The sequence below is a fragment of the Colias eurytheme genome, chromosome 19 (assembly GCF_061535395.1).
Source record: "Colias eurytheme isolate Ceu_HAF_F1 chromosome 19, ilColEury1 Martin Lab GWU primary, whole genome shotgun sequence".
Classification (NCBI taxonomy): Eukaryota; Metazoa; Arthropoda; class Insecta; order Lepidoptera; family Pieridae; genus Colias; species Colias eurytheme.
The window spans coordinates 821,885-841,346 of NC_142998.1; the positions used below are offsets into that span (position 1 = coordinate 821,885).

Below are 19,462 nucleotides of genomic sequence, written 5' to 3' on the forward strand. Positions count from 1 at the left end.
CGCGGCTTTGCCCGCGTTTTCTAAAACCCGCATAGTGCTCGTTCCCGTGGGATTTCCGGGATAAATCCTACCCTATGTGTTAATCCAAGTTACCCTATATATGTGTGCTAAATTGTAATCGGTTCAGTAGTACTTGCGTGAAGGAGTAACAAATAAACACACACATACACATACCTACATAGAGGATGGATATCCTCACAAACTTTATTTTTATTTCTAAACCATAAAATATATTAGGTAATATGCATGTAAGTTACCACAACATTATACAACAAAGATTTTCCTGGCTCTGAGAGGTGACATAAATTTGCGGGTCGTAGAGCCCCAAATACATTAATCTTATATGACAAGCCCAGGCTTTCAGAACAACAAAAACTGAGTATTTATGTTGAAGATAGCACTGAGTTCTTATATTCTAAGATCCTACTACGCTGCTGATATTCTGTTTCAGCAACATCATGTTATCCACAGACTTCATAAAAGGGGAGGTCTCAATTTGACAGTGTTTTCAGAACTCTTGACAACAATCGACTATGTGAATCGATTTTGTTGATTCTTTTTGACAAGTCGGTTAATATGTTTGTAAATTTTTATGAATTAATTTTAAATGAATGTTCAAGATGTATGCAAAAGGTTGATAGGATAGTTGTCTTGTAATAATTGTCCGCAAGAATCTGTAAGTAATTAATTTTTGGATAATAATTTTGTAACATAAAGTCCACCTATTTATTTATTATCAATTTTACGACAATTTTAAAGGTAAACTAATATATAAAATTCTCTTGTTGCGTGATCCCAAACTAACCGATTCTATGAAATTTTGTGTGCATAAGAAAAACACCTTATTTTACAAATATACCTTTTTTACTAGCCATATTACCAGTGGGATCTTATATCTACTAAAGGTACTTAGGTTAGGTTAGGTTAGTTTTAGTGGTAATAATTTTCGACCCCACCCGTTCCTAGATTTAGTATCAAGGTCAGGTTGACCTTTATAGTACCTTTCGCCATAAGTGACCTGTTATTAGGCTTATTGTTTCATATTCTATTACGTTTTTATGGGTACATGATGTAAATCGAGGTTCTGAAAATAAGCATTTCATCATAATGTTATGCAATGTGATTATAACAAGAATAATTGGATGTTGTTTGTAATAAAAATCACAGAAAAGCCAGTACCATTTTTTTGATACTTTAATGCGTATCTATTTACTTAAGATTTTTTTACATGTGACTGGGAAGTCACAAAATAGTATAAAACAAAGTCCCTGTCGCTGTCTGTCCGGCCGGCGCGGCGGCCCTTTGTATGCTTAAAGTTTTTAAACTACGCAATGAATTTTGATGCGGTTTTTCAATAGATACAGTGATTCTCGAAGAAAGTTTGTAGGTATATGTCATTTATTAGATTTTAGACAAAGCGGGCATAACCGCGGGGCATAGCTAGTTTGACAAAGTTACAAGTGGTACCTGATCCGAGTCACAATCTCCGGTATCGTAGCTCAAGCTACGACTTGTCAATCGATAGAGTCGTAACTATTTTTGTAGTGAACTTAGAAGCAATTATTTCGAAGATATGTTGCTCTCATTGGAACTTGTGTTGATCTCAGCCAATATTGTAGTTATAGGACACCAAATGTCGTGTGTTTATTAGTTTCATTTCTATTTTTGGACACATTTGCCGTATGTCATAGACTTATTAGATATTTGTTTTTGTTTTTCTTTCATATTGAGAAGAGATTACTATTTGATATTATACGTATATCCAGAGTCACGAATGTCGTATTTTGTTACATTTTTTGATAATTATAAAATAAATCATTAAACTAAATAAATAATTTAACCAATAATTACCTATTACTAAAAATGTAAAGGCAACAAGCGAAAGAGATAAAGCGAGAGAAAATATATTTGTAATATTAAACTGATAAATAAATAAGCCAATAATAATTTTATAATTCAAACAGAAATGTTACATTGAACGAGATCTCAGTTTCCTTTTTAATATTTCACAGATAAATAAACACCAATTTTTTTTAATTCAAACAGAATAACAAACAAAAGAGTAAATATTTGTAAACAACCTTTAATATTAAACGAAGCAAGGCACATTCAGTCATGCGCAGTAAGACCATTCAATACCTACTAGGATTCCTGTTTCGATGATATCTCTAGAAATAGGTTTATCACGCATTTTTTGTACTATTGTCCAGGAGATAACTATAATGTTTTTATTTATCTGTTGGTATTATGTCACATTTTTAGGATTATGCTATTGAAGAATTTATTTATAGAAACTGTCAACCATTTTTAATTCGTATATTATAATATGGACTTCGATTTATAATAATTGTTGTTACTGCTAGGGTCTCTAATATGGTGCTTATTTTCACTCGATACAAATTTAAAAAATGACTTAATAATCTCCATTGTTCTTGCGAATGTTGATTAGGAATAAAAACAGTGTAGGTAGTACGAATAATTTATTAGCTCTTATAAAAAGGCACATAAAAACAAATTTAAGAAGCTTCACTACGCTTTATATAACACTATTATATTAATATTTAATTTCTCATGCGTCTACCAGTTTTGTACAATAAGTAATTAAAGTACCTACACTTAAATAAAAAAAGACGTGCGGCACTCGGGGACTGCCGCGGTAAAGCTATTGCATGCTATGCCTTCAAGCCACACCTCCGCGCCCATCGGAGTGGGGAGCGTGAGGTTTTTCGTTACTAAATTTCTGGATTCGGTCCCCGCGCTCAAGGCCCGCGATAGAAGCTATGCAATAGCTTAAAAAACTTTAACAAAGCAGTCATAAACTCTTTGAATATAAATGCGTTTTTTTATTGTCTCTACAGTGCCAGTAATGGACAGGAGGTGAAGTATACTACTCAAAAACATAGTAGATAGAAGATAATTCAAGAATTTTTAAATATCATAGAAGAAATCAACATTTTTAATAAAAAATAAACCTTTTTCATATTCTATTCATAGAAAAAACTTATCGCGAGGAGGAATTTGTTCTAGAAAAATTAAAAATTTGAAAATAATAAATTGCGAAAGTATTTAAAACATATTCTTAATAAATAAAATCATAAATATTATAAAAATTCACTTCGCAAAATGCAATTTTCTCTACGCAACATATCAAGGGATCGTACAGTTAAAAATATCAAGTTTTAACTATCCCAAAAGAATAGTCTAAAAAACCAACTCCCCAGTCGCTCAGCCGCTCTTTTAGCGAACCTTCTAGAATTACTAAATAAATATCACATTAAAATCACTTGGAAGTTTGTTCCCAAGTGAGGAGCTGATCCATTACTGAAAGCATAGCTGGGTTCCCGCCAAGGCGCGCGATCTGCGAATTAGTAAAATTAAATTATTATGAGTACAATGTTTTAATATGAAATATTACGTATTTTTTGTTTAAAGTGATTTATAGGTCTATAATGTTGTTCTATAAATTATCTTCTAATACTTTTCGTAGTCTTATGTTTACGTCACCCACCTCTCTTAATAAATATCCCGTTTTTAACTATATAGTCTACATCTGGAAGTGATCGCTGTCTAGTAAAACATATTTTACCTATAGCCTTCCTCGATAGATGGGCTATCTAACACCAAAATAATTTTTCAAATCGGACTAGTAGTTTCTGAGATTAGCACGTTCAAACAAACAAACTCTTCAGCTTTATAATATTAGTATTGATTAATTTTAAAGATAATTTAACTCTTCTTACATATTAAGGTGATGAATTAATTTTTCTAACATTTACGGCCCTTTTTAAACCTTCGTAATTTTTATATTATTAAAGTTGTCGTGATGAAAATTCTTGACAAGAAAGTTCAATAGTAACACAATACGTCTACCGTTTTAGAAACATGATTCCATAATATTTTCTCGATAGAAAAAAAATACAAAGTTCTCATTGTTATTTTTTTTTAATCTCTGGCATCTTCAAAATAACAAACGTAAAGTTACGACTTTTTGGATATTAACTATAAAACATACAACCTATACGTCTACCGATTTAGAATTTTGAAATATGCGATGGTTTTGAAATAAACGAGAAATACTTGAAATTAGCGCGCGACCAGCCAATATAGCGAGAGCCGCCCTGTACCTTCCTACCCCGATCGCTGCACGAGTCATTCCCGCTACGGCCGTCACACGGGGAACTTGTGTCGCTCGCGCCATCGTAAAAAAGGGTGACAACACAATAAGACAAAATGAGACAAATGGGGACAATAAAGAAAATAAGAAGAAGAAACATAAAGGTTGGAGGAAAAAGAATGCTTACAATTGGAACAAATTAATGAAGTAAGTTGGTTTTATTTTAAATTTGATGATAATTGTATTATAGACGATGTTTGATATGTACCCCTGTTTTAAGTACATAACGAATGTGTAAGATTTTTTTCATTTATAGCATAGATAATCTTTTCAGAAATCCGGAATCCAGAAGGAAAATAAACCCACTGATTGTTCACAATGTGAACCCACTCCTTCGTAAGTACCTTTATTCAGTCAAAAATGTATGTTATCAACGCTCTACTGGTTTTATCGCATGATTCCATTTTTAGCAAAAAGCAACAAAGTGCAAAGAAATAAAAAATCATGGTGAACTTAGTGGAAGTATGGTGGCCGTAATATGGAACAGGAGCTCATTGGAGTAGTATTATATTTAAAAAAATACGAAAAAATTTCAAGAATTACATTTCTTAGTAGGTGGTAGATAAGTATGTTGTATAAAGAATTTGATGTTGATATTTATTTCATTTATACTTACTACACCTGTGCGGGAAATTGCTTAGTACTAAAACAGGTTTATATTCATATTTACATAGTAATGTGAGTTTTCATTTCGAAAAATTTTGTGTAAGTATATTAAATTGAGTTCCTGGGTGATCTGGAAACACAATTGGGCCCGGAAGATGGCGCTGCAGTCACTCCTCCTAATCACATGAACCGATTTGGATGAATATTTGTGTGCACATTTCATTGTTGTGGGATGATTGGTTGATTCGTTTTCACATTAGCTAATATTATGTATTTTTGTTGTAAACTTAATTTAATGTTTATAATACATTATTATTGGTACATATAAATAAGCCAGTGTTCGTCTCACATTGCTGTACCTGCCTACCTACCCTACCAGGGCCTAACTTTCTGGCTATTTTATTTTGATTATTTGTAATGAATAATTACAATTATAATAGAGTGCAAAAAATAAATACATGCGTCAATATATTTTGTGTTTTTTTTAAAACAATTTTTTTATTTAAAAAAATATCATTCCGACCGCGGCTTTGCCCGCGTGGAATTAGGTTATATCGTGAATCCTGTTTTTTCCCACAGAAGTGTTCAGTTCGGATAAAAAGTATCCTATGTGTAAATCCAGGCAATTAGCTATATTTTATCAAAATTGGTAATGTAGTCTTGACGTGATTAAGTAACAACTAACAAAAAAATATACAAATTAACATCCAAAGTTTCGCATCAGTTTTACTGTATTAGTGATATCTTCCACTCTTGACTTTGACTGAGAAGAATTAGGGTTTATAACTTCTTTCAGAAATAGTACCTTTCATTTCTGGGCATGATGTAATATCTACGTCAGCATCAAATTCTATCTAAATCAATTCAGTAGTCCGCGTTATTGAGTACCATTTCATTTTTTCAGAGTAACAATATTTTTTGTTATTTTAAAGATTATTTATAACCTGTATTATTTTGTAATAAAGTAAACATTACGAAATAATAATAATTATTAATAATGTCTAAGTAGTTGTTGGAAAGAAGATTATTTGTTTATAAGCAAGAAAATAAAACCAATAAATCAACAATTAAATAAATGTATGACAATATTATAACTGTATGACGACTCCATACATGTTTGTCCCGAGTCGGCCAGCGGCAGCGCGGCGAGTTTGCAAATAATGACTTCGCGCACACCCGCGTTCGCGATAGCGAGCTTTTAGACTCCGCCCGCCAAGCAGTGGATTTTTTTTTGTGTATCGTCTTAAGGGTAGATATAATTACAAAAACCAGTATAGTGAATTCTACCGCAATCACTCAATACAATCTACCTTACCATCTATACTTTATAAAATACTTTAAAAAATTTTACCTCTTCACGAATATCTCGATCCAAGTCCCGTAGAACCTTTCGTGTATACTCCATACTGCCTAGATCTTCTAGAAGCTTCACGCAAAATCGCTTCAAATTTATGTCTTTTGTACGTTGTTTTAATATATCTGGATAACATCTTTAAGGAATTTTACATTTTATTTATAAACTAGTGGTCCGCCCCGGCTTCGCCCGTGGTACATATTTAGTATCCTATGTCCTTCTCCTGGCTCTAAACTACCTCCCTACCAATTTTCAGCTAAATCGGTTCAGCCGTTCTTGAGTTATAAGTGGAGTAACTAACACGACTTTCTTTTATATATATATATATATAGATAGTAAGTGGAAATAGTAGGCTTCGTTACGAATATACAATTATTAAAAATTGTTTTTTGTAAGTATAATACATATACAGGGTGTAATCGTTAAGTGTGCACAGGCGATTATTCCGTAGCTATTGAAGATATCAAAAAACTTTAAACTGATAACGAAAGCCCTTTACCTAATGAGAAAAATGACAGTAAGTAATAACTTTTAAAAAATAAAACGGGAAATATCCAAAAAAGTTACATTAAACACCCTGGATACATTGAATTTTCCATACATTTTGTGTACAAAGCAATTAATGTTCGAAGTGGCGTCCTCGTTTTGGAATACCATTTTATTCCACATCGAGCTCTATTTACAGTTTCTAAATGAATTTTTATTAAAATTTGCGAAGTAATTTCAGCACAAATTCAAAAAAAGAACCAAAATTTTTCATATTACATGTTTAGGATAGTCATATCTCATACTAAATGTATGGGAGTGTTTGATATAAATTTTTTGGATATTTCCCGTTTTATTTTTAAAAAGCTATTATTGTCATTTTACTCATTAGGTAAAGGGCTTTCAATATCAGTTTAAAGTTTTTTGATATCTGCAATAGTTACGGAATAATCGCCTGTGCACACTTAACGATTACACCCTGTATATTGGGTATGTACAAGAAGGAAAATTACTAATTATTGAAATCTATTGAAGAACCAATGTAGAACCATAATTAAAATTAAACTATATTTTCCAATATCTTTTGTATTCTGTTCTATTTCCAATAACGAACTATTAAAACATTTCCAATAAGTATTTTCTACTCTACATCTTAATATTTCATACACGTTACAATAAAGTATGCAACTTCAAGCGATCTTTAGCTGTATTCATACTTCAGATAATTGGACCACTTATAGAGTAACCTACGTTGAAAAGACGAACGTCTCTACGTTTAAGAGTAAAATAATAAGAGTGCGTTTCCATCAGAGATATTCTATGCTATAATGCTGTGGATGCGTTTGTTATCTTATCATATTCATTAATGCACATAGAGTAGCACAATTGGAAACGATCTCAGCTAAATAATAATGTTATTTTATATGGAACTAGCTGTGCCACGCGGTTTTACCCACAGTGCTCCGCTCCTGTTGGTGTTAGCGTGATGATAGTCCATAGCCTTCCTCGATAAATGGGCTATTTAACACCGAAAGAATTTTTCAAATCGGACCAGTAGTTCCTGAGATTAGCGCGTTCAAACAAACAAACTGTTCAGCTTTATAATATTAGTATAGATATGCTTTGGATGCATGCTTTGGATGTGTGCTATGGATGCGTGCTATGGATGTATGCTATTTGCAGAGCGCCTGCTATCTTCATACTATCGCATCGTCCTCGCACAGCAACGTGGCACTAATACCAGTGGGAACCATCACATAGTTTCATAGCATTTTCGTAGGCATTTTCGCAGACAGCTGCATAGCACACCTCTGGTGGAAAAGCACCATAAAAGATTTATTTCTTTAAAAAGACTCATTTGAAAAGGATACTCAGAACTGCTGTGCCTTTTAAACTTCTAGCTGCATGGATGATTGGTAATGTGAATTTGCCTTCTGTTAGGTCCATGTAATAGTCGTTTAGAATCTGTAAAAGTGAAATTGGTTAGACAAAGATACATTTAAAATACATTAAATGTATTAATGTATTTTGATTGTAAAAATAGTTAGTTACCTGATCAGAAGGTCGCTCTTCTAGTTTCTGAAACAAAAAAATTTAAGTTCTATACAGGGTGCAATCGTTAAGTGTGCACAGGCGATTATTCCGTAACTATTACAGATATCAAAAACCTTTAAACTGATATTGAAAGTACTTAACCCAATGAGTAAAATGGCCATAATAGTACTATATAGTACTTTCGATATCAGTTTAAAGTTTTTTGATATCTGCAATAGTTACGGAATAATCGCCTGTGCACACTCAACGATTAAACCCTGTTAATGGGTCATCGATGTCCTTTATCCTGTTATCAAACTAAGATTTTAATCAAACATGAACTGTTTCTCTGTTGTTCTGGTTAGATACGTAGAAATTATGTATTATATTGCATATTATGTATTATATTTTCTCTATACAGGGTGTCCCACTTTCGGTATACTAAGCGCGAAGGGACTTGTAGTTTTGCATACACTGATCACGTAAAAAATACTCAAATAACAAAATTACGTGAAAAATTTTTTGCTAAATTTTTCCTTAAAATCCATGTATTCTTCTCTAGCTTCGCGCAGCCGGCATATATCGCTTTGCTAATGTGAGCATTTTGTCTATGAAAACATAATCTTAAACGATAGCTCACGTGCGGGTGGCCAAGTTGGGCGGGTTGCTTTTTAGGGGTGTACACATGGAATTTTAAGAACTCCTCTATTTGAAAAAAAAATGCGTCTGGAATTTTATAAGTATTTTTTACGTACTCAGCGTATGCAAAACTACAAGTCGCTTTGCGCTTAGTATACCGAAAGTGGGACACCCTGTATATTACTAACGTACCAATTACCACTGTACCAAAGAGTAAAGAGCGAAATACATTAATAATACAAAGAGAAATAATCCTTACCTCTGGCTGTGAGATATTACAATAGTCGTCTCTCAGCTGGAAATACATTCCCAGCTTCCTCCCAAACGCGCGGTAGTCGTTGGTATTTGAGCTCGCTAGCTGCATCAGTCTGGCTGCTAAGTTGAACATTTCTCCCGTCTCTGAAATTATTAATTAATAATATAGCAATATATATGTCGCCATCATATGGTTGAATCTGCTATTTGATTGTATGAATAAGGCGACGTTTTAATAGCAAATTCAACCAGATGACTGTTACATTACAGAGTGTCCTACCGACGGTATGTGCAAAGAAGTTATAGTTTAGTAGTCGGAGATTTTATGAGTATTTTTTACGTAATCAGCGTACTTATATATAAAACAATGCGTTCTATTACGCATAGTACATCGAGGGCGGGACATCCTGAATAGAGTGTAGAGTTTAATGATTTTTTGTGTAGGTATTTTCGATAGATAAGACAATAAGTTGTAAACTATTTTTTTTTTATATAAAGTAAGAAAAATGCTTTTAATCATGTAAGTTTTTTATCTGTATTCTTTATCGGAGGTAATTACAACCTGGTTGGATGAACTCAAAAATATTTCACTGTATTGTACAACATACTAAAGAAACTGACGGGCCATTAATTAATTAGCTTTTAAGCTGTGTTTACACAAACTCATAACTGAAACATTATTCAACTTGATTTCTTTTAGAAGCGTTTTTATACAGTCAGCAGAAGAATTCGAAAAGAGTTAATTCTACATACTTTGCCTTAACATTTCCATGTATTCTTCTTCAGTGGGACAGATAAACATATCTCGCCAATATATTTCCTTTCCCTGGCCTCGAATTAGTTCTAGAGATTGCTCATTAAATATATCCAGAGCCTGAAATTCATTATTTATTTAATGTTATCAGATTACTCGTTAATTTGAAATGTACACCGTTATTTAATTATTGTTATGTCCTTATTTATTTTATTTCGCTTATAACGTTTACATGGTAAATAATTATATTACGATAATTAATTTATAATTGGATATAAGTGGTCCCGTTTCACATTCAAACATGTATTTTGTAATGTGTAAAATTTTAATGTTTTTCGAAAATGTGTTTTAATATTATTATTTTTTCCTTTTTTACATAATTTCCTCCTCCTTATTCTTTTCTTCATATTTATTTTATGTGTCTTTATCTCTATATAAGTATAAAATTCTTGTGTCACAATGTTAAGTACCATACTCCTCCGAAATGGCTGACCGATTTTCATGAAATTTCGTGTACCTATTAGGTACATCTGAGAACTTGCCAATATCTATTTTTCATACCCCTAACTGATTAGAGTAAGGCAGAACATTTGCCGGGACATCTAGTGAAATTCAGTATTTGTCTGTAGTAACACATGTATACGTCAGAAAATTCATACGAATAAAATCAGAAATGAATTACTTCAGGATGATATTCCCGGCACCCTTTCATGACCAACAATATAACGTGTAAAGATGCATTTAGTGTCCGGGGTACACCAAACACACAGTGGGCTGCTGGAATCCCTCGTCGTATATTATCTCCATCTTGGATATCATCAGCTCTAGAAATAATGATAAGTTATTTATTATTTTTATTTATTTTACTCTTTAATACAACTAAACAGACTTACATACTAGAACATACAAAAATAAAAGCAAGGAGCAGTTTAGTGTATTTGGCGGCCTTATCACTTAGAAGTTCTTGTACCTTTAGAAAAAAATGCCTCTTGTTTTTAACATTTAAATGAAAGACTCTTATAACTAAATTGGTTATTATCAAAGAACAAAATATATTAACATAAAAAGAAATAAAAATAAAGTCTAATTAGTGTATCAGAAATGAATAAAGGCTTCGACTAAAGCGAAAAAACCGAGATTCTTATGTTTATTTGTCGCAGTCATGAAGCATAATCAGCTGTTTTATTAAACGGCGGTTTATTGAGGAATCGTGATATGGTCGAGATCAAACTACGTATATTAGTCAGGCTAGAACTTCAAAGACAATATTTAAAGGTACAAAATACTCACAAAAGACTAGCAATGTGATACATATTAACTATCTTTAAGACTTCATTCATCTTCTCATCGGATATTCGCATCCAATGGTTGAAAGCCTCTGCGATGCGCCTGCGCATGTTCTTACTGGAAATTTCTAATATATGCGTGTATGGTTGGAGGAGCTCCTGAAATATAAGTATTAGTGTGCAATAAAAAATTTCATTCATTTATCTATACTAATCTATACTAATATTATAAGCTGAAGAGTTTGTTTGTTTGAACGCGCTAATCTCGAGAACTACTGGTCCGATTTGAAAAATTATTTCGGTGTTAGATAGCTCATTTATCGAGGAAGGCTATATATCATCACGCTACGACCAACAGGAGTGGAGCGACGGGGGTGAAACCGCGCAAAGCAGCTAGTTCAATATATTTGAAGTTTTAAGTTTACGCCTCTATAATGTGTATAAACTATAATGGGGTTGCATTTGGTTAGTAATATAAATCTAACAATAAGTTTAAAACAAAATAATATTCACTGATTAATTATATTACAATAATTTAAATATTTCATATAGAGCCGATGCGGTACTTAAAAAAAAGAGAAGGCGTAGAACATTCTTTCGTTGTTGTTGGTGCTTTCAAAAAGATTCTATGCAATGTTCTAATACTGAACAACACTGAATACGAGTTTTCGTTTAAAGATCTCGAAAGGCTACTCTTGCTATAGCTCTAGCTCTAAGTTCGTTTGGTCTAAATGCACCGTTACGAGGCCGAATCAATTCAAATATGAACTATTTTTAAACTTATTTTACATTTAAATAACAATAAAAAATTAATTAAAAGATACCTCCTCCAAATGAAGCTCTCTTTTTTGTAAGCCATAGTGTTAACAAAAAACACAAAAAACATATTCAACTTAACGTCTGATTCTTACAAGATTAGGATAAGGTAATTGGTTACACAATTTAAAATGTTAATTTTTACTTTGTGGTTAGCTATCATAAAGACCACTTAAACACCAGATAAGTAATTAAACCATGTAGCTAAAATGTAATAAAATACAATACAATCTTAACTGTTTTATGTTGAGAACGTTTTTGACTTTGTAATAACGTGGATAAAAATTATTTTCAATATTACGATTTAAGTTTAAGTACTTTTAAAAAATTGGTTGTCTGTAAAGTCGGTTTACTGACGATAGTTGAACGTGACAACGTCCGATTGTGCTTCTTTGTCGCTCGTTCCGCGCTCTCGCTTGCACTTCAAGCCTTACATGGAACGCCTCAGAGCGAGGTAACGCCGCATGAGTCATGTATTTTCGTGCGTGCAGCCGGCTCTATCGAATTCACAGATCGAATTATAAGACGTTGTCACGTCAAAAATTGATTGTCTGTAAAGTCGGTTTACTGACGATAGTTGAACGTGACAACGTCCGATTGTGCTTCTTTGTCGCTCGTTCCGCGCTCTCGCTTGCACTTCAAGCCTTACATGGAACGCCTCAGAGCGAGGTAACGCCGCATGAGTCATGTTTTTTCGTGCGTGCAGCCGGCTCTATCGAATTATAACTTATAAGACATTGTCACGTCAAAAATATAGTGACAAATGTAAACGAATCTCGTATTGTTTTTATTTATTTGCGATTGTTTTTTTTTGACGTGCACGCACGAAAAAACATGACTCATGCGGCGTTACCTCGCTCTGAGGCGTTCCGTAAGGCTTGAAGTGCGAGCGAGAGCGCGGAACGAGCGACAAAGAAGCACAATCGGACGTTGTCACGTTCAACTACGGTCAGTAAACCGACTTTACAGACAACCAATTTTTTTAACTACATTACAATTAATAATTTCTAACAATGTTGAAAACTATAGGCCCTAGAAAAGATCCCTGTAGAATTCCTGAGGAAATAACATCACATAATTATCGATATAACTTTGTATGTCTATCAATTGATTATAATGAATGAATGAATGAATGAGAACTTTATTGTACACACCAAATTACAGACATTACATAAAATGGAATACACAAATTGCACAATGGGCGACCTGGCTACAGAGCCATCTCTTCCAGGTAACCCAACCAAGGTAAGCAATGACAAAAACAACGAATACAGGTAGGTGGTGTATACTGAAGCACTGAAGCAATAAAGAGATAAAAAAATATATATATAATACGTACTTATAATTGGATAACCAGGAAATTAAAAATAAAATTAAAAGATAATATACATATTGCAACATAAAGAAATGTATACCTATATACATAATAATAATTATAACAAAATAAATACAGATAGGAGAAAATACAAAAATATATAAGGTCATCACTTAATTAATGTAAGGAGTAACGAAATCAAATGCTAAGTAGAAAATACCCGTTCTATTGTAATTACTTAATAAGTAATTAGTAATTACCATAACAATGTGATAAGGAAGTATTTAAATTAATTTATCAGAGTCTTAATAATGTAAAAAAACTGCTACATGGTATTCTAAATTATTGCTTCATAAAGAGCTTTTATAGAAAAATTATTTGCGTTTCTTTGTTTGCGTATCTTATTTTCTTAACATTATTTTTGTGTACCATAAAAATCCTGAGCCTTCCTTTATGTAATATTCAAAAGCAATAATTGATCCCACTAATTCAGAACACTCCTTATTTTACATATCTAAACACTAGATTTCCGCCCGCGGCTTCGCCCGCGTTATCAAAGGAAAACCCGCATAGTTCCCGTTCCCGTGGGATTTCCGGGATAAAACGTATCCTATGAGTTAATCCAAGTTACCCAATATGTGTGCTAAATTGCATTGTAATCGGTTCAGTAGAATTTGCATGAAAGAGTAACAAACACACACACACATTCTCACAAACTTTCGCATTTATATTAGTAATAGGTAGGTATATGATATATGATTAATATTAGTAAGATAAAACAGAATTCACTACTACTTTTTAGCCTTAAATAGTTTCTGTGTTTAAAATGGTTTCCGTATTTCAATACGAAGCAAGGGTCGGACGCGAGAAAACAATTGAAACCTTTGAACTCGTCAACACATTAATAAAATGTTTTTATTGCTTTTGAATAAATTATTATTAGTTATTGTGTATTGAGATTATATTTAGTTTAATACTCCACGTGTAAGAGAAATATTATTATCACAAGAGGTAATTATAGATACATTCGGTATTAGATAACCCATTTATCGAGGAAGGCAACTCTCAAAGGTACTAAATACTTGGCTATAACATCATCACGCTAATACTAACGGGAGCGGAGCAATGCGGGTAAAACCGCGGGGCACAGCTAGTAGTAATATATCGAGCTTAAATATAACAACTTAGCGATATCCATGGTGCTTGGATTGAAGGTTATTCAAATGCAGTTTTACTTAAAGAACATTTTTTTACTCACACACTTTTCCTTTATTGTAAACTAGCGGTCCGCCCCGGCTTCGCCCGTGGTATATATTTACGTTTTCTCTACATAAGAACCATCCTCGTACTTCAAGGAATATAATAAAAAAATAATTATCGAAATCGGTTCAGCCGTACTCAAGTTATGCGCTTACCAACACATTTTGGGATTCATTTTTATATTCTAGATACTAGCTGCGCTCCGCGGTTTCACCCGCGTGGCTCCATTCCTGTTGGTCTTAGCGTGATGATAGCCTATAGATAGCCTATAGCCTTTCTCTATGAATGGGCTAGCCTATTATAGCCTTTCTCTGTGAATGGGCTATCTAACACCGAAAGAATTTTTCAAATCGGACCAGTAGGTAGTTCCTGAGATTAGCGCGTTCAAACAAACAAACTCTTCAGCTTTATAATATTAGTATAGATTATCATTTATGATTTATATAATATCTGTATACATATACTAGAATGTATACGGATAAAAAGCATTTGTGCTAGTTCAATCTATCTCTTTGCCAAACTTCACCCAGATCCAATCTACCATTTTTCAAAAAAAGAGTTAGAAGACCAATCCATCGTCACAAACTTTCACGTTTATTACTATTAAGGTCCTTTTTCTAGTTTAAGTAAATGTAGTTTACAAAACGTACGTATTTGCGGAAGTCGGAACACGTATCGCAGTAATTCAATATTTATTCATGCAAGTAAGGCTTTAAAATGTAAAGGCTATACAGAATTTTATAGCAACGTGTAGGTAGTTGAAACCACCGGTATATAAAGTATGAAGATAATATATCCTAATCGTCGTTTCAGCCGTGGGACGTCCACTGCTGGACAAAGGCCTCCCTCAGGGTTTTCCACCACGACCGGTCACCGGCGGCCTGCATCCAGCGGCTCCCTGCCACTCGGACCAGGTCGTCTGTCCATCTTGTGGGTGGTCGTCCCACGCTTCGTCGCCCAGTACGTGGTCTCCATTCGAGAACCTTTCTGCCCCAACGGCCATCGGTTCTGCGGGCTATGTGCCCAGCCCATTGCCACTTCAGCGTGCTAATCCGGCGAGCTATGTCGGTGACACCGGTAAATAAACCGGTATATCCTAATAATACATACATATTATTATAAATGCGAAAGTTTGTGAGGATGTGTGTGTGTTTGTTACTCTTTCACGCAAATACTACAAAAGTACTGAACCGATTACAATGAAATTAAGCACACATATAGAGGGTAACTTGGATTAACAAACAGGATAGGTTTTATCCCAGAAATCGAACGAGAACGGGAACTATGCGGGTTTTTCTTTGATAACGCGGGCGAAGCCGCGGGCGGAAAGCTAGTATAATAAAATACTTGAGGGGTGTCAAGGTAATCAAGCCACTCTCACTAGACACTCGGATGGAACGAAGTTTTAAGTTAGAGAGAGACAGACAGAGGAACACGCGCACGTCGCACAGCTTATAACTATAGCAAAAAGTGTCGTAACTTTTCGTCTTATGTTTTCCGTCTAGCCCCCTTTCGCAACGCGCGATAAGGAACTTCGTTCCAAAAATGCATCGCCAAATGTGTAGCTAAGCGCAAATCTCGAGAACGGCTGAACCAATTTCACTAATTTTTTTTTTATAATATTCCTTGAAGTACGAGGATGGTTCTTATGGAGAGAAAACGTTAACATGTACCACGGGGAGCAGGGGCGGACAGCTAGTTTATAATTAATGGCCAATGCCACAATTAAATACAATAGTGATTTCTGGTATAAAATAACTTTTTAGTGTGTGCAATTTTGAGAGATTAACCAAAAAGATACCATTGTAACACAGGTAGAGTGATACATATAATTTATTAGGTTTTAATGTTTATACAAAGCAGACGAAGCCGAGTGAAAAGCTAGTAAGCAATATAATAATTACCTCCTCTAAATGTAGACTCCCATTACTCATTTTAGCACGAAACCACAGATAAATAAACACTTGCGACCTCTTACACTGTTTGGTTCAAAATGAGTAAATTTTAATCGGTTATATTCTACCTTTTGAATATTAAACCTCTGTTTTTCCTTAATTTGGTATGTACTTGGAAACTACAAACGTAAGATGTGAGATTTCTTTACTGTGCGGATTTTTTCGTAAAGATTCGAATTTAGTAAGTAATGAAGTCGGTTAAAAAAAAAGACAGATAACAAAAAGATATACCTATACATTTTCATCTGATTATGAACAACCGCTTTCTTGGAAGTCTCTATAATCAGACGTCAATGTAACAAAGAAGGAAATCTAGGTGGTATATTTAAAATTTAAATTAAACATTAAAATAACATTTAATTTACGCTACATAAATTAAAAAATACAAGCAAAACTAGGTAAGCGTTATGACTAACCAAAATTTTTTTAACTGGGAACTTTATGTGTACCACATAATAATCTATACATATTGTAACATAACACATATAATTTTCATGAGTAGTTTAATTAATTTTTATTAATTACTAGCGACCCGCCCCGGCTTCGCACGGGTGCAATGGCGGCCGGCCGGTACCGCCGCAAACGCTACGTCCCGCAATTTTTAAATCTGTAATATTATCTTCGAAGATATTCACTTAAATCATACGGTGTAAAGGGCCATATAGATCTATATTAAATGAAAAATGTATTCAAGGTATTTAATTGATTAAGGATTAATGCTGTATTGGTTAAAATCGCTTCGAAAATTAGCCATTATTTGACGTAAAAAGTAAATGACAAAAAAAAGTTATTGTGGGTTATCCATAAGAGATAGACATAATATACCATCGCGGGCTTTTCGGTAGACCTTTTCAATGTGTACAATACTTAGTACATTATTTTGATAAAACTCGTAGGGTTCAGCTTGCGTTTGCAATGTAAGCGGAAAAAATGTAAAATTTATTTACGACATCACATTATAAACCTCAAAAATAACAGTATTTATTATATTGACCGCCTCCTTGGTACAGTGGTTGACGCGTGTGCGTAGCACCGAGGGCTACTGGGTTCGATTCCCGGTGGAGACGAAGAAAAAAAAATTTCTCGGTCTGGTAGGACACAGAAGGCTGATCACCTACTTGTCCCTAAAGAAAATCGATCAGTGAAACAGATGTATAATGCATCTAAAAAAAAAATCTGCCCCTTACCCCACTTGGGGACATGGGACTTCACTCACACACACATTATACATATAAACCTTCCTCTTGAATCACTCTATCTTGTTCTACGTGTGTACTGTGTCTACGGTTGCACTCCGGGAGTGCCGGCAGAAGTGAAAACTTGATTATTAACGTTCAGCATGTTTGATATTTTGGAATGGTATCCGTCTTGGAATATAAGGGCTAAAGAAAATCCGTCTTACGCTTTTTCGATCAGGCCACGTGTCCTGACGCGAGTTTAAGATTTTATACCCAACGCCGCTAAAGAAGTTTTCACTTCAAAAACCGCATCAAAATCCGTTGCGTAGTTTCAAAGATTTAAGCATACCTACAAAGGGACATAGGCACAGAAAAATCGACTTTGTTTTATACTATGTAGTGAGTAGTGACTAGCGGTCCGCCCCGGCTTCGCCCGTGGTATCTACATATTTCGCAATAAAAGGCAGCCTATGTTCTTTCTCAGGGTCTAAAGATTATCTGTGCCAAATTTCATCAAAATCGGTCCAGAAGTTTATGCGTGAAAACCATACATACATAATAACAAAACTTTCCTCTTTATAATATTAGTACCTATAGAAGTTATTAAATTGGTATTGAAACCAGGCGAGAGCGTTTGTATTGAAACCACTACGAAAAAATAGTTACCACTATCGTGATCTACAAGTCAATATAATTTAAAACTCTATTATTTAAGATTCCATAATTAATGGTTTAAGTGATTTATTTTCTTATATTTTTTATAATAAAAAGTCTCGTAATAGGACCTATTCTATTATACATTTAGAACATTTCCTTCGCTCTTATCGTATTATCTTCCAAGTGAATTCCAATAAATTATCTCTTCAGTGCATTTGAAGAGTGAAGACCCTCGTTCAGTAATTGGCGACGATTATGTCAGCTAGTTACATTGCAAGATGCCTTTCTATTTAAATAATTTAATGGTTTATTGTAGCGATCAAATCTTTATTCTTTTATTTCGAGGGGTCAAATGAAAATACAACATTTTATCATTTATGCAAAATCTGTGTATAATGTATACTTAGGTACTTAACTATAATAAATAATTTTTCATGATTTTTCTAACCAAAGTTCGGAGTATGAGTTTAGTACAAGTTTTTTTACATGTTGTTTACATTCAATGACACCAAAAATTCTGAATGTTTCTGAACGACAATTTGCACAGATAAAATATTATATCAGTCGGGAATTCCCCACGGACTTTTCGAGCAAGCGATGCCGCAGGTTGCAACTAGCTTATTTATTATAATTAAACAACCATTAATTAGCGATTAATAATCATTGTGTCACACATTTTGTTACTAAGAACCAGTTTTGAGTTTCAGGTCACGGCTATATTAACGGCAATAACTAATTATCCACTGTCCTTATAGTTTAGTGGTAAGCGACATCGTGCCAAGTAAATTGCCGGTTCGATTACCGAGAACGATAAAATTTGGTCTGAATGTAGAAAGTTATAGTTATACTTCATGAAGTATTTAATACTAGAAAAAATAGAATCAATCTTTCAGCTAACAAAAATAACGTTTTCTTTAATCATCTCTAGTGGCTATTATAATAAATTATTTTTTTATAATCTTCTTTTCCTACGAGGATGGTTCTTATGAAGAGAAGCCGGGCCGGACCGCAGGTGTAAAATACTTGTTTCCATTGTAAAATATAAAAATAAATACCTCCTCAAGATGTTCTTGAACTTCGCTCTTTTTCGACGCCATTTAAAAAAAATCAAGAGTACACTCACTGCCACAGATTCTACATAAAATATACTTGTACCTTTTTACACTGTTCGCTGTATAAGAAGACAATGGATAG

The 19,462-nt window shown here is 33.7% G+C and overlaps 1 protein-coding gene and 1 long non-coding RNA gene across 3 annotated transcripts; one reads left to right on the forward strand and one right to left on the reverse strand.

The window, feature by feature from the left end:
- Positions 1 to 2,893: 2,893 nt before the first annotated feature.
- LOC149899921 (terpene synthase-like) lies at positions 2,894 to 19,425 on the reverse strand. 2 transcript variants are annotated; one of them, XM_090113138.1, is made up of 9 exons: positions 19,324 to 19,425; positions 11,092 to 11,246; positions 10,484 to 10,625; positions 9,801 to 9,921; positions 9,052 to 9,191; positions 8,172 to 8,198; positions 7,991 to 8,084; positions 6,132 to 6,259; positions 2,894 to 3,358 (listed from the first exon to the last, which is right to left on the reverse strand). In XM_090113138.1, exons 1-9 carry the CDS (start codon positions 19,363 to 19,365, stop codon positions 3,281 to 3,283), a joined length of 927 nt encoding a protein of 308 aa, XP_089969264.1. In that variant the 5' UTR covers positions 19,366 to 19,425; the 3' UTR covers positions 2,894 to 3,280. The 2 variants fall into 2 exon arrangements, with proteins under 2 accessions (XP_089969264.1, XP_089969265.1); XM_090113139.1 differs by lacking the exon at positions 19,324 to 19,425 and adding an exon at positions 16,383 to 16,457.
- Positions 4,076 to 5,924, forward strand: LOC149899922 (uncharacterized). Its single transcript, XR_016457812.1, has 3 exons — positions 4,076 to 4,321; positions 4,449 to 4,510; positions 4,585 to 5,924. It is a non-coding gene; the product is annotated as an uncharacterized LOC149899922 (long non-coding RNA).
- Positions 19,426 to 19,462: the final 37 nt, after the last annotated feature.

Coding starts and splice junctions, on each gene's coding strand:
- LOC149899921 (XM_090113138.1), bottom strand. CDS start 19,365: ATGGCGTCGAAAAAGAGCGAAGTTCAAGAACATCTTGAGGAG. Junction 9,922..10,483: donor GCCGGGAATATCATCCTGAA/GTAATTCATTTC, acceptor AATGAATTTCAG/GCTCTGGATATATTTAATGA. Junction 8,199..9,051: donor GTAATATCTCACAGCCAGAG/GTAAGGATTATT, acceptor TTTTTGTTTCAG/AAACTAGAAGAGCGACCTTC.